Source organism: Taeniopygia guttata, chromosome 1, assembly GCF_048771995.1.
Source record: "Taeniopygia guttata chromosome 1, bTaeGut7.mat, whole genome shotgun sequence".
NCBI classification, from domain to species: domain Eukaryota; kingdom Metazoa; phylum Chordata; class Aves; order Passeriformes; family Estrildidae; genus Taeniopygia; species Taeniopygia guttata.
Genome location: NC_133024.1, coordinates 63,282,661 through 63,299,016, shown reverse-complemented (window position 1 = coordinate 63,299,016; position 16,356 = coordinate 63,282,661). Strand labels below are relative to the sequence as shown.

At 44.0% G+C, this 16,356-nt stretch overlaps 1 protein-coding gene across 1 annotated transcript in view; it reads left to right on the top strand.

Moving 5' to 3' along the window:
- Positions 1 to 1,866: 1,866 nt before the first annotated feature.
- FREM2 (FRAS1 related extracellular matrix 2) overlaps positions 1,867 to 16,356 on the top strand; it is a 123,737-nt gene continuing 109,247 nt past the window's right edge. Inside the window, exons 1-2 of the mRNA XM_002194643.5 lie at positions 1,867 to 7,152; positions 10,774 to 10,863. Of these exons, the coding sequence (XP_002194679.5) occupies positions 2,004 to 7,152; positions 10,774 to 10,863 (5,239 nt within the window). The 5' untranslated portion in view covers positions 1,867 to 2,003. The remainder of the gene's footprint in view (positions 7,153 to 10,773; positions 10,864 to 16,356) is intronic.

The window sequence follows — 16,356 nt, the reverse complement described above, 5'->3', positions numbered from 1 at the left end:
CAATCCAAGGAAAATACTTTCAAAATTCTCATCAATTCTATAATCTGGATTTTCTGTTTATGTTGTGCTGTGAAAAGAAGAATAAACCAAGTCTTGCACTTTGTACTTGGACTGTGGCACAAGAGCTCACTGACTTGTTTGACAAGACAACAACTCTTAAAAATAAAGAGGACTTCTGCTGTTTGTACATGGAGATTTAGTATTTCGTGATGGAGATATCAAAGGTCAAAGAACCAGATGCTATATCCATGGAAAATAAGAAATTTCTGTGTGAGACATGGGGAAACCTATCCCTTTACTGTTTTTTTCTTTTTTTTTTTTCAGATACAGCAAAATATCTTAAAAAAAATTTAATATTTGGAATGTCTTGGTCATTGATGCCTGGGACTCAACTGAAATATTTTCCTTTGAATCTTACAAATAAGACATTAATTGCTGAAATCCAGGGTGACTGTCTCATAGGAGTACACAAATTGCTTAACTTGGTAGAATCTAACTACTAGAACTACTACTCCCTGCAACAGCATCCAAGTCCATAAGTCTATTGCATAGGTTTAGTTCATAAAATAGCTTTCAGCAGTATTCCATAGGTACGTCAGTAATAGAATATAAAAATATATCACAAATTACAATAATCCAGTGCTGTAGAACTGAATAGGGATCTCTACCAATGTCCTCCCCACCCCAAACCAAGCTGAATTATTAGAAAGAATACTTATATGTGAATGTAGCTGTGCCCACACTGCAAAATTCAAATTCCAAACTCGAGTTTTGCCATACAGAAAGCGAGATCACGTGCCATAATGTTGCTCCACCACTTAAGGATACTGTAAGAGATAATTCTAAAAGAAAGAATAAAAAAATAACACAAATGTTGAGACAGCCTTGTGCTGTCTTTGAATCTGTCTCTTTGTCGTATTTTCCGCTTTGTTAGAAACCTTTCTTAAACCAGCGTGCGGATCACATTTCATAAACAACAAAGAATGTTAGCAACCGTGAGACAAGCTGCATCGAAACTCAGAGCCTGCTATCAGGAATTTTAATGGGAAAGAACTCCAAGCTCGGAGTTAATGTGCTTTTAACTGCAGGCACAAGGTGGCAGAGGTACCGTGAGCCTTTCATGCACCCGCTGCTGTGCCTCGCCGCCTCCGAGGAGTGACACTGGGCACTACCGGTGCCAGCTGCTGCGCCCGAGGTATTGATCCGATATTCCCCGTGCCGCAGAGAGCCGCGGTGCCGGCGGGCAGCTCCGCCGCCGCCCGGGCCGCTTGTCCTCCTGTGACCCGTCCCGTTCTCCTTGGGGCACTCCTGCCGCCCCCCGTTCCCCGCCACCGGACCCGGCTCTCGGGCAGCCCCGCTCCGACCGCCGCTGGAACCCGGGCCGCCCCGCGCTCACCGGCGCCCCGAGGGGAAGGGAAAGCCCGAGAACTGCCCGGCGGGAGCCGGGAACAGCCCAGCTTTAGTTCTGCCCCCGGGGGTCAGGCGGGAGCGGGGAAGCGCAGCGCAAGAGGCGGCGGCGCGCTCCCGCCGCGCCCGGAGCTGGCAGAAGTGCGCTCCTACGCTGCGGGAAAGCAGCGCCGCCCTCGCCCCGAGCGGAGCGCTCCCTTCTCGGGGCCGCTGGAGCCAGCAGAGCAGTCCGTGCCCGCCACCTCCCCGCTCCCGCACCGCCGGGGCTCATCCCGCCGCCGTCTCTCCGCAACCTGTTGGGCGGCCGCGGGCAGGACGGGAGGGAGGGGGAGCCCTGCCCCTCTCGTAACTTGCATGATTGGCACGCAGCTCTGCCCAATCGCGCAAGGCGGCTTCTCCCACTGCGGATGCCCATTGGCTGCTCAGAGCACGGGGCGGGGCTTGCCGGGCCGCGGGGCACCCCTCCGGAACGAAGCGCGGCGCGCTCAGAGCGCAGCGTGTGCGCGGAGTGAGCGGCGCCGCGCCGGCGGCAGAACCGGGACCGCGATTCGGCCACTGCCGGAGGTTCCCGACGCTTCCCTCCGCCGGCAAGGACGATGCAGCCTCTCCTCACCGGGCCGCGGCGGCTGCTGGCCGGCTTGCTGCTGCTGCTGGCCGGCTGCGCCTGGGCTGGGGCGGCGGAGCCCCTTTCAGGCAGCAGCGCTGCGGTCTCCTCGCCGTGGTCGCCGGAGGCGGACCCCGTGGTGGTGGCCAACCGCGGGCTGCGGGTGCCGCTGGGCCGCTCCGCCTGGCTGGATCCCGCGCGGGACTTGGTGCTGCAGGTGCAGCCGGGTGACCGCTGCCACCTCACCGTGCTGGACGAGGACCCGCTGTGGCAGCGCCCGGGCCGCCTGAGCCCCCGGCGCTTCCCCTGCGACTTCGGAGCCCGCGAGGTGCAGTACACGCACCTGGGCGGCCGCAGCCCGGCCCGGGACCGCGTCCGCCTGCAGCTGCGCTACGACTCCCCGAGCCGCGCCCTGGTGCTGCCCCTGGTGCTGGAGGTGGAGGTGCTCTTCACCCAGCTGGAGATCGTCACCCGCAACCTGCCCCTCACCGTGGAGCGCCTGCGGGGCACCAGCAACCCGCTGGACGCTCGCAGCCTGGAGTTCGCCTTCGAGCCGGGCCGGCAGCGCTGCCGAGTGGGGCTGCTGCCGCTGCTGGCCGGGCTGCCCCGCTACGGAGAGATCCTCAACTACCCGCCGGCGGCGACGGGCGGGGGCGGGGAAGCGGCGGGGGGCGGCCCGATGCCGTCCTTGATGTGGGACTGCGAGGAGTTCCTGCGCCTGGGGCTGCGCTACCGGCACACGGCCGCCGGCGGCTCCCCGAACCGCGACCTGGTGCCGCTGGTGGCCGAGCTGCGGGAGGCGGCGGGCGGCGGGGCACTGCTGAAGCGCGAGTACTTCCAGGTGCTGGTGCGGATCCGCGCCGGGAGCGAGAACGTGGCCCCCAAGCCCAGCTTCTTGGCCATGCTAATGATGGAGGTGGATCAGTTTGTGCTCACCGCCCTCACGCCAGACATGCTGTCAGCTGAGGATGCAGAGTCACCTCCCGATTTACTGCTCTTCAACATTACCTCTCCCTTTGGTCCTGGCCAAGGCCACATGGTCAGCACAGACGACCGGAGTTTGCCTGTCACCTCTTTCAGCCAGCGGGATGTGCGGGAGCTGCGCATTGCCTATCAGCCGCCCACGGAGGACTCTGATCGGGAGAGGCTCTTTGAGCTTGAACTGGAAGTGTTGGACCCAGAGGGTGCTGCCTCAGAGCCCTTTACCTTTGTGATTGTGGTGAAGCCCATGAACACCCTGGCACCCGTGGTGACCCGCAACACCGGTCTCGTGCTCTATGAGGGGCAGTCAAGGCCCCTTTCAGGCCCAGGTCCCAGCCCCAACCTGGTGGTCAGTGATGAGGATGACCTTGAGCAGGTGCGGGTGAGTGTGGTAGCAGGGCTGAGGCATGGCCACCTCACTCTCCTGGAGGACACCCCAGGACCTGCTGCCCCACGTAAACACTTTACAGTGGCTGAGCTGGCAGCAGGCCGAGTCATTTACCAGCACGATGGCAGCGAGGCTCCACTCAGTGACAACCTTATCCTGCGGCTGGAAGATGGTGGCTCTCGCCACCGTGTTGAGTTCCTTTTCCCCATTACCCTGGTGCCCACTGATGACCAGCCACCCCTACTTAATGCTAACACAGGGCTTGCCATGGCTGAGGGTGAAACAGTGCCCATCACCGCTCGTGCTCTTAGTGCCACTGACATTGACTCGCAGGATGCCATCCTGCTCTTCACAGTGGAGTCTGGCCCCACGGCTGGGCAGCTCCTGCTCCGTCAGGCACAGCCACCTCCTGGCTGGGAAGAGGAGGACGAAGAGGAGGGCTTTTCTTGGAGGAAGGTGCCAGGTGTAGCAGGGAGCTCACTCATCTATGAAAAACCAGTGAGAGAGTGGCTGCAACAGGACATTGTGGAAGGGCGTCTTTTTTACCACCACTTTGGGGCTCACAGCCCTGGCCCTGGGGTTGTGTTGGACCAGTTCATCTTTAGAGTCCAGGATGACAATGACCCACCCAACCGCTCTGGACCACAGACTTTTGTGATCAGGGTTCATCCTGTAGACAGATTAGCCCCAGAGCTCCACAGTAGCAGCAGCCTGCATTTAATAGTTGCAGAGCAGCAAGTCACCCCCCTGCGGAGGAAGCACTTGTGTTACACAGACCAGGACTCAGGGGACCGTGAACTTCGCTACACAGTAATCCAGCCTCCCACTGACACTGACACCAACCACCCTCCCGACGCATATGGAGCGCGCCTTGGATCCCTGGTGCTGACTGAGGATCATTCTGTGGAAGTTACACATTTCACCCAAGCCCAGATCAACCATCACAAGATCTCGTACCGCCCTCCACAGGAAGAGCTGGGGGTGGCTCCTCATTTGATTCAGTTCCAGTATCAAGTGCAAGATGCGGCTGGCAATGTGGCCAAAGGGACTTTCACCATCTACCTACAGCCTGTGGATAACCAGCCTCCCGAAATCACTAATACTGGCTTCACTTTGCCTGAAGGAGGCAGCCATGTCCTTAGTCCAACTGAGCTGGATGCCAGTGACACAGACACTGAACTTGCCCGTCTCAGATTTATCCTGACCCAGGCTCCTCGGTATGGGCAGCTGCAGCTCTCTGGGTACAGTCTGGTTCCAGGCGGTATCTTTGGCCTGGAGGATATCAGACAAGGGAGGGTGGTGTATGTGCACAGTGGAGCTGAGACCAACAGTGATACTTGCAGGCTTGATGTGAGTGATGGGGTTCATTTTGTGCCCATCACACTGAAAATGAGTGTGCACCCAGTTGATGATGAGGTTCCTACGCTACGATTGCCCCCGGGAACTCTTGGTTCCTACCTAGATGTGCTGGAGAATGGTGCTGCTGAAATCACTGCTAACGTCATTCAGGGCACAGATGAGGATACAGATGACTTTATGTTGACCTTCATTGTAGAGGATCCTCCTCAGCATGGGAGCATCCTGGTTCAAGGGGTGCCTGCAGAGAGATTTTCCCAGAGAGATCTGCTGGATGGTGCTGTGGTATATGCTCACACTGGTGGCGAAATTGGCCTTCTGCCCAAAGAGGATGCTTTCAACCTTACCTTGTCTGACCTGTCTGAGAAGTGGCGTGTCAGGGGCAATATTGTTCAAGGAGTTTCAGTCTTGGTGACCATTCTTCCTGTTGACAGTCAAGCTCCAGAAATCTTTGTGGGGGAGCAGTTCGTGGTGACAGAAGGTGACAAACGGGTCATTACTCTTGCTCACCTCAGAGCTGAAGATGTGGATACCCCTAGTGATGATATACTATGCACAATTGTTGCTCAGCCCACATCTGGGTATGTAGAGAACATATCTCCTGCCCCAGGATCTGAAAAATCCAGGGCAGGTGTAGCTGTAAGTGCTTTTACTTTGAAGGACCTCCGTCAAGGGCACATTTTTTATGTCCAGAGTATACATAAGGGTGTAGAGCCTGTTGAAGACAGATTTGCTTTCCGCTGTTCTGATGGCATTAACTTTTCCCAGAGGCACTTTTTCCCCATTGTAATTGTACCGATCAATGACGAAGAGCCTGAAATCTTCCTCCGAGAGTTTGTTGTGATGGAAGGCATGAGCCTGGTGATTGATACCCCTATCCTCAATGCAGTTGATGCGGATGTCCCTGCTGATGAGTTAACATTCACAATCACCAGACTTCCCAGGCACGGCCACATTGTGAACCAGCTGGTCAATGGAACTGTCCTAGTGGAGAGCTTCAGCTTGGATCAGATAACAGAGAGCTCCAGCATTCTCTACGAACATGATGACTCTGAGACCAGGGTGGATGGTTTTGAGGTGCAACTCTCAGATGGTAAACACACCATTAGGAAAATGGTGCCCATCATGGTTATTCCTGTAGATGATGAGACGCCCAGAATGGCCATCAATGACGGTTTGGAGATTGAAATAGGGGAAACTAGAACTATTAATAACAGAATATTGAAGGCTACTGATCTTGATTCTGAAGACAAAACCTTGACATACATTATAACTTATGGGCCAGGACAAGGTCTCTTACAGAGAATAAAGCCTTCAGGTGGAGTTGAAAATATCACCCGGGGAATGAACTTCACCCAAGATGAAGTGGATAGAAATTTGATTAGATATGTGCATTTTGGCCAACAAGGAGTTCGTGATCTCATCAAGTTTGATGTGACAGATGGAATAAATCCTCTCATTGACCGCTACTTTTATGTGACAATAGGCAGCATTGATATTGTCTTCCCAGATGTTATCAGCAAAGGAGTTTCTCTGAAAGAAGGAGGGAAGGTAACCCTTACTACTGATTTGCTTAGTACCAGTGACCTGAATAGTCCAGATGAGAACTTAGTCTTCACCATTACCAGACTACCTGTTCGTGGTCATCTTGAATGCACAGATCAGCCTGGGGTACCCATCTCCACTTTCACTCAACTCTTGTTAGCAGGCAATAAAATCTATTACATTCATACTTCAGAAGATGAGGTGAAAATGGACAGCTTTGAATTTGAGGTGACTGATGGCTATAACCCTGTGTTTCGTACATTCAGAATTTCTATCAGTGATGTGGACAATAAGAAACCTGTTGTTACAATCCATAACCTGGTTGTGAGTGAAAATGAATACAAACTGATAACCCCATTTGAACTGACTGCAGAAGACAGAGATACACCTGATGCACTGCTAAAATTTATCATCACTCAAATACCAATTCATGGCCAGATCATGTTCAATAACTCCAAACCAGTCACCACCTTCACTAAACAAGATCTGAATGAAAATCTAATCAGCTACAAACATGATGGCTCAGAATCAGTTGAGGACAGTTTCTCTTTCACTGTTACAGATGGCACTCATACTGATTTCTATGTTTTCCCCAACACTGTGTTTGAAACAAGGAAGCCTCAGACTATGAAGATTCGAATAATGGCTGTGGACAACAGTGTACCTCAAGTTGTAATAAATAAGGGTGCTCAGACTCTCCGTGTTCTGGCCACTGGTCACATCGGGTTTCTGATTACCAACAAAGTACTGAAAGTGGAAGACAGGGACAGTTTACATGTTACTCTTAAGATCAGAATCACAGAGGGTCCACGCCATGGCTTCCTGATTCACCTGGGGAAAGGCAACCATAGCATCAGCCAGTTCACCCAAGGTACTACAATACTTCATGTACTTTCTTTAGATCACTGGAAACATTATTTTCCTGCTGAACTCTTATAGTAATTGATGGGAGAAACTTTCCAACAATGAGCTTATTTTTACATCTGTTTATTTTTTATTACATCCGTGACAGCTTTAAACAGGAAATGTGGTCTGCTGGATAAACATTGATTAAAGGAGCTTAATTTCTTTGGAGAGCTTAGTCCAAATAACTGTAATTTGCACTTTCTGTCAGTCATAGTGATAAAGGTTTGGATAACAGAATTGGGCTGTACATCTTAAGAGACAGTGCTTTCTTTAACCAGTTTTATTTAGAAAATGCTATGGGAGTGGCCAAGCTATCATTAACTAATGACTAGGGTATCGGTTGCTGTACAGTCTGAGCACAGCTAACTATAAAAGCAAAATCCTTTCCCCACTAGTGGGAAATAATATATTACGACTGCATTTGTGGCTTTAATTACACAAATCTTTACCACAAAGTGTTTGTGGTAAATTAAAAGGTAATGTAAACATTTTAAAATTATGTTAGAGGTACTTACACTTTTTACATGGAACTAAAACATTCGGTGTTATAAATAGGGCAAAAACCAAACGTGTCATATATTCTGAAATAAACCTTCAACCCAAGTCTTTGAAGTAACTTTAATTGGTATGGGTGCATTAGCTATTCTCTGGAGAATTTTCCATGTTACTTTACAATGACTTAATGGCTAGTTAACTAGCAATGAAATTAGTTTTTTTTGCAGGCTTGTGCAGCTGTGGAATGAGCAAACGGCACCAGCAGCATGGACACTCAGAGTTAAATGGCTAGGCTGGACTTCGTAGGTGGAAAGGCTTGAAGTGAACACTTGCAGTTGGCTGTGTTTCATTTCACAGAGCCCATACTAGTACACATCCATGTTAAAGTCTTGGCTGTAGCAATGTTCTTGTCAGATATACCAAGTCTTTCAAATAGGCCTGATGAACTTTGCAATGACTGAAGTGTCTTAAGTTTTGCAGTACTAGTACAAAAAAGAGGATGAGAAGAGACCAAACTGTCCAAGCTTTGGGGACCATCACAGTTCCTTAAATGTAAGGCTTCAGTAGTGAACTGCAAGTAATATTGAGAGTGTTGTCAGAATAAGTGAGAAACAAAAGAAAAAGGGAGTGAAAAGGGAGTAAGCAAATAAACATATTATCACTTATTTTAGTGGGTTTTCTCCTACATTGAAGAATTTGTAATTATTGAACAGATGTTTCTTGAAAGCAGAGGAACAGTGATATCCCTTTTTTTTTTTTTTTTTTTTTTTTTTTTTTTTTTTTGTGGATGTAGAGCACTTGGGAGAGGTGCCATTCCCTCCTGTGCCATGTGGCCGGGCGTACATTTGTCTGATGACCAAAATGAAGTTGCTACTTGAATTGGTTGTCCAACCACATACCATGAAGGCTGTCTTAATATCCTGGGTCTGCCAAAGCTGAGTAAGAAGCATGCAACCCTTAGGAAAGGTTGGTTTTAAAGCTAGTGAGAATCCCCAGGAAGTGGTGTAACTTCACAGTTTCGTGCACAGTACTAGCACAAGCACTCTTGTTTTGTGTTGGATTGAAGAGTGTTTTTAAAAAATACACATTTCTTCAATAATATTTGCCTTTGAGATGGTCATGCTTATCCTACACTGAGACAAATAATTGTCTAATGTTCAGGGTAAAAATAAACAAGACCCTCTTTTGTCATATTCATTAAGATCCCAGTGTAAGCACAGATTTTGCAAAGTACTTTGGGAAGCCTCTGCATTGACTATTGGACCTGTTGTTACAGGCTTTCTTTTTATGTTTTCATCTTCCCCTCTCTTTAAGCCTCTTATCCTGTCATGTGCCACCTCTTTCAAAATGCTGAATAGCTCCAGTTTCATCAACACGTGTCCATTCTTATGGGACTTGTAGAACTTCATTGAAGTCTTCCAGTTTATGTTGGGACTTCTCGAGGTCACTTGATCCTATCTTTACTCAAAACTGGGACAACTTTGTAGTCAAATGAAGCTCTTCAGGACATAATGCAAAAATTTTGAAAGCTTCTTGCTAGTTTGTGAAGTACATACTCAAAGTCCTATTTCTTGGATTTGTTCCTGTGGTTGTATGAACAGGCAGCCTGACCACTTTCAGTAGGGTAACAAGAACCATTGTCTGCAAGCAGTGGGAACGATCTGGTTTCTCAGATCCTGTAACTGAAAGAGAGGGCAGAGCAATACTAGCTTTCAGCTAGTGGGTATAATTATATTTTTTGAAATAGAAAATTATGCTTGATGTATTTCAAAATTATGTTGGAGAATTCCAGTATAAAATTAATTTTATCAGGCACTGTAGTTACATTATTATGAATTGTGCTTAAACCTAGGCAAGTTTTTATATAGCTAGCACAACCTAATGATCTATGGAAAGAAAGCATAGACTTGCTCAAGTGACTCCAAACATGTTGTTAAGGAACAGACAACAGGTAATTCATTGCAATTATTTTGACAACATTAAGATCTTTGGATGGCAAGTGGCCTTTTTTTCTTATGAGATGGTCCTGGTCCTGCAAACACCAGTTCAAGTGTTTCTATTTATGTGTGCTGGAACCATAGATTTTGATAAAGCTACCCACATGAGCATAGCTGAGTACTTGTGAGTTTGCCAGATGAAAGATTTATGTGCTCCACTGGCACGAAGAAGTATTTGTTTGCATCCTCTTTATGGCCCCATGAATTTTTGATCTTTAACTTTCAAACATTTATGGAAGAGATTATTCAGTTGCATATATTTGCTGATAATGCTCTTAACTTTTTTGCACTAAAAGATGTCTGGTTACTTTTGGAACTGAAGATTTTGTGAAGCTCTAACAAAAGTGCTTTTGGGTATTTTCACTAGTGTATCCACCCTACCATCAGAGGAGAACTTGGGTGGTACTTGAACTCCACTTTAATGTGATTAATTTCTAACACTTTTTCTTGAAAAAAGTATCAGACTTGGGGTTTTACCAACAGAAGTCCTTCAAAGAGACAAAAATTAGGTTTTATGTACATACATGGTTCTCATCACTACTCAAGGAAACCAGAAAAAAACAATATTAACAAATATTTGTTTATCTTTTACATACTTTATGGTAACTGCTGGTTCAAAATTTTACATCAGGTATTTCCCCTTACTGAAGTAATTTCTGTTTACTTTAATTGCATCTATTTGGATTCTTAAAACAGTTAATCACTGTAACTGCCCTCTGCAGTACTTTGCAGGTTGAAGAATGACAGCATCAATATCAATATGTTCATGGAACTGCACCTCTGTTTAAGAAAATGAACCACTAACAATCTGAAGTGGTTCTGACTGTCAAGCCCACATTTTTAAATTCTATTTCACTTATTTTTGTAAATACAGCTTAAAAGAAAGGGAGCCCTGGGGAGGAGGAAGTAAAGAGAGAGAGAATGAAGGATATCTGTAAAACTTCAACACTGATAATACTGAAATTCCTGAATTCTGCTGTGGGACATTGACCTCTCTCTTGTTGAAGCTAAACTATTTAATACATGTCAAGTTTTTCTAAAAGATGTTTCCTATCTTCATAATTTAAAATAAAGTCTATTTTTCCTCTTTCCAGCTGATATCGATGATATGAAGATATGCTATGTTTTACGAGGGAGTGACAATGCCACAAGTGACATTTTTCATTTTTTGGTTGAAGACAGTGGTGAGTACTCCTAAAATCTCAGCTTTTCTTGTTATTTAAAGACAAATAATTTAAGTATGCTTTGGGAGTTGAAGAACATCGAATTTAATTGAGAGAAGTCTGTGTTATCTCATGGAATGTGATTGATTTTATGGCTTTCCTATATTTTGAATTATTTCTTATTATTATGAAGAGAGGTGTTGATAAAATGGTGATTGCACCTAATGAAAAAACCTTGACCTACTCTAGCAAGAAAGTGAAATTCTGTAAGTCTACTCAGATACCTTCTATACTCAGATACTACTTTCTGTAGTTTTACCTTTGTATTCCCTATCCAGGATCTTCATACATAAAGTCTCCTAAGTCTATCTTGAGAAACTTTTCATTTATGGTTATTGTTATCTATCTTTTTAAAGGTTCCAATTTTAAGATTCATATCAAAACATTACTCATATCAAAACATGTACCTGTTGTGTAGAGTTCAAATTTTTATTCTAGGTACTTAACATAACAGAATCCTCAGTGGCTTGTCAAAGATCTTTGTCAGGTGACTGGTGTGAATTCCCCTGGCTAATACTATTTTCTGGGATTGTGGGGGATGCAAAAGAAAATTATTTTAAAAAATTGAGAATAATGACATGTACTCATTTGAGGAATAACTATGTTGGGATTTTTTGTTTGTTTCAAAAGCACAAGAACAGTTTAAAGTGTAAGCAAAATACATCAACAGGCTCTTTTGTCCCCATCCAAAGTCTGACATAATGTGGATATTCCTAAATGTAGATATTCCTCTGTGTGGTAACAGGTGGCTAGATTATGTTACTTTAATGCCTTTTTTAATATGTGATACATAGCTCTATGAGTAATTGACAATGAATGTTATTAGTTGTTTTAATAATAAACTTCTTAGAATGCTTCAAGTTAGCTGATTGTCAGCTCATGTACACAGCTTGTATTACTGCTTCACAAGAAGCATAGCCAATTAAGGGTATTAAGATCAGTGAACAGGGATTTGTCCAGACTGGACAGTTTTGTCACTGTCTACCATTGCTGGAGTGGGATATTAAAACATGTTTTAATCTTTATTGTGCTGGACAAGCACAGAGGAAACACTACCTTTTGAGACTTTTGGAAATTTTTTTGCAAATCTTTGTGACATTAGAGACCAGGTAGTGACATAAGAGTATACAACACTCGACTTATTTTCCATAAATTTTTTTTTTTCACTGAGATATAGATTAGAGAAGCTTAAAGGTACATCAAATAGAATGTGGGATGCTGTCTTTTCATATGTCTTTTTTATAACAGATGTTACCACAAGGTGACATTGTTCATTATTTTTGAGTTATTCTTTTAGTAGATGAACAAATATTCAGTCTTGATATTGTTTCAAGATTCTGTGTGATGGGAGTAATTAAAGCTGATGAAAGTTTGCTCTTAGTGAGCTGTTTAACATCAATTCTTCAAACTGTGTTGCCCCTCAAGAGACTAACATTTGTGGGACTTGCCTCTGTGCTATTTAACACTTCATAGTGGCAAATAAGTAGTCAAAGTAAATTGCACCTAATATATGCTTTTTTTTTCCATTGAAAAGCTTACCTGTCACATCTGCTTCTATTTGGCAGAGTTGTAACAGCCTGTCAACCGTAGCAGCATGCTATTTTTCAGAATACAAAAAATCATGGTAACAAGGTGCTTGCTGATTTTTTAGAGCCTTTGGAAGTTATGACATTACTGTCATAGACACTACTTAGCTAGATGGTAAGATGGTTTTTGCTGTGCTGAGGCTATTTTGTTGACAGCAAAATGAGCTTTGTTGCATTTCAGGGTATTTCTGATTTTGAAGATGGTAAAGACACATTTAAAATTGATGAAGTTGTGATCAAAATATTAATAGCTGACTGTCTGAAATATCTCAAGTTTATTAGCAATGCCTTTAGAATCTCTAATGGATGAAAAGTCCAGCTGTTTAATCTACTTCTATTTCCACTCTCCTCAGAAAGACTTCAAAGCCAGTGTTTTGCAACTCAGATATATTTCGGCAGACTTTCAGTTAGTTGTACCAAGGCTATTGTTTAGGTTTTTTTTTTGTTTGTTTTTTTGTTGTTGTTTTTTTTTAATTTTAAGCCAAATCATATTAAGAGATTCCACACAAGGGCTGAATGAAAAGTGAAGCACTGGTGATCAGCATCCATTGTAGAAAGCCACACTTCAGACTTCCATCTCATGTATCAAGATTTTTGCAGTAGTAACAGGTTTGTGCTACCCTGAAGTGCCTAATGCTATAAATTAAATAAATGGGACTTTGCTTAAACTGAATTGTGCGAGAGTCCCTGAGCTATCTGGTTCAAATCGAGAAGCATTTCAAAACATAATTCAATGAATGTATGTGTAATTCATATAATTCAGCTAACGTAATTTCAAATAACTTATAAACCCTAAAAGAATTTACATCTTGCAACCCAAGTATTTTATATATTCTAGGCTTTCATGCCTCAGCAGGTGGAACATACAACAGCACTTCTTGCTCTTTTCATGTGACATGAATGAGTGTAGTGTTACCCAGACCTGTAGTGTTGCCTGTAAAATACTTTTTACATGTCCTGTGATATTTGTTCATAGTCTCTGAACTGCAAATAGGAGAAGAGCATGGCTTCCTCTAGGTCTGTCTTTTGGTGGCTGACCTGCCACGCTCATTATGCCATAACCTATGAAAAGAAATGCAGAAGCTCTGAAATGACGATAGTCTGACTGGGGCCCGAGGCTGTTATTTCATGCAATTGCCTGGAGACCAAGTACAAGGAGTCATCAAATTGCTCTGCTGTGAGCTTTATTGTGGATTTGGAATTTTGTTTATCTTCTCGCACGCAGTAGTATTTATGGTAAGCAAGTTAGGGCAACAGCAGACTGGGTGGGTAGGTGAGGGGGAAAGAGCCAAGTCAGCCCTCTGCCAGCTCTTGGCCCCTTGCCTCCTCCACTTCTCGCAGTGGGAGTAAGGTGAGTGCCATGCTGCATACCAGAGGATGACCTGGGTCCTGAAAGCATGAAATATGGTGCTGGAACAAGCATTTGCTTAGTGGCCAGTGAGAAAACTGAAGTACAGAGAAATGAATAGTAGCTTGGCGGTTATTGCTAGCTCATAATAACTTTGCCATGATAACTAAAGAGAACAGAAATGGGCTCAATATGAAGAGAAAGGAAATCCATTTAAAAGGAAAGAAAGCCCTTAGGACTATAATTAAGAGCACAGGCCTGCTGTATTCAAACCAAAATTAGAGGTTTCACCAGGGGGAACTGATTCAGATTTAAAGCTCTGAAGGAGTCTTATTGTCAGCATCAGTTACCTACAAATATATGGCTGTAGAGATTTTCTGGCTGTAAATGGCATTTTAAATAAGAATAATTAAAAAGCAAAATAAACTGGACACAATTCACCTATTTATCAACACTAATGTTTTTAAAGGTAGAAAGCGGTTTTATGCATCCTATGTAGGGATTTAGCCTCAAGATGATCTGCTATAAAGTGGGTAAGCCCATGCATTTCTGTTGTACTTAGAATAAGAAGATTCTGTAGTGTATCAGATGCTGCTGAGTTATCTATGTGACATTTTGAAAGAAACTACTGTGGTTTGTATTAAGAATTTACTTTCAATTTTGTTTTGAATTCTAATCCTAAAATAATCATGTGGAGACCTTTTGATACTGAAGAAGTGTTATGAGTCCATTTCTGCAAAACTTGGAAAGAAGTGTGGAATTTTCTTTTTCACAAAGGTTGCAAAATAGTCTCAGTTGAATCACATTCCTTAAGAGTGGCCTCTACATTCCATTAAGAAGGTGGAGAAAAAGCCCTTCTTAGCAAGTGAAATCATGTGGCAGTGGTGAATCCCAATGTTTACATTATAAAATTCTTAATTCAATAATTAATAAAGGAATGACTGCTACCAGAACAGAGGGAAAGTAGGATTTTTATTTCTCATGGGGAAGTAAAATGCAAATCTAGACTGAAATTGAACTTCTGCATGTATTTCTGCTATGCAAGTTTCAGCATCCAGCCTTTTAATAAGCGAAAAAAACACTCATAGGCTAACATATCTGATAATTTTAAGGAGAAGCTGCAGTTTCTGCAGCAAGTTCATATTCCTGGAAGCTTGAGAAAATTATGTGTATATGGTACTGCACAGAGTTGGTGCTTCAGCTGTGCAAAATGGCACTAATCTGTATGGAATAAGAGTTGACACAGAAATTAGCTCCAGTGTGTTGAGCTCTGGTGCCTGTTTCAGAAAACTGCACACTACAATTTTACGCTACATCCCTTAGGAGTTATCAGAGGCATTTTTACTCCTTATGTGAACTGGGCATGGAAAATGCAGTTAAAACTGAACTCTGTTGTTTACCTTCTCTTTATTCTTTGCTCATCTGAGATTCATTACTGTCACTGCAGTAAGTCGTAATAATTGACTAAGAATATGGATTTAATACCCAGCTATTCATTGTGTAGAAGATATTTTCTCATGAAAGGTGCTGTTTCAAATAATCTGAAACTGGTTGAACTGGTTTAAGGCAATTTTTTCACCAGATTCTGCTGATAGTGTAGTGTAAAACAAACATACCCCAAAACTGGCAGTAAACTCAAACCCTATCACAACCTCCATGTCTCCAGAGGCAGTATCAAGATCAAACACATTCCCCTGCTCAGCAGTGGGTGTCCGGGGTAGCAGCACTTCTGTGGCAGCATGTGGACTGCTGTTAGAGAGCAGCTATTGTATTCTTTTTTTGATTCGCGTAAGAAAAATTCTTTATTCTACTCAGGTTTTGTAGATAGCTCTGAAATGTTCAAGATCAGGTCATGTTAAAGTCAGTGAAGGAATGTTCATCTTTTTTAAATAGTGGTCTGATCCCAGATATTTTTAAAGGAAGACCTTGTTCTTGGCCTGCTTGTTTCTTGACTAGTGCTCTCATCACAGTAGTTTGCAGTGTTTTTTCTCCCTCCTCCCTTGTCTGTCTTCTGAAGCTTGGGAGACTGTCAACCAGGATTGCAGCACCCAGGGAAGAAATTTCTCTGTTGATCCTTAATATTTTTTGTTGCAAGATTCTAGTGCCACACTAGTTATAATGCAAAATATTACTAGTGTGGCACTAGTCCTGTTACATTTTCCTGCTTTGAGTAACAAAATGAGATAACCCCTGATGTGGGTCTTTTGGGTCTGGAGTATTCTAAAAAAAACCCAGATCATGTGAGAGGAAGACTCATTTCCTATTCAGCTTTAATTTGAACCATTATCTGCCTGTCCCTTACCTAACTTTATTCTCTTCTCAGTGCTTGAGTCGTTGAAACTGCTTTTTTAGGACTGCTATGATATCTTGCAACACCTTGCCTCAAGGGTAGAATGGTTTCAAAGGGGAAGTAATGACAGATTCTCATAGCTGGTTTAGGAATTTAAGGATCGCTAGGGAAACAAGAATTGGTTTATTTCAGGCTCTTTGGGCAGCTTTTCTGACTTAAAGCCAAAGTAT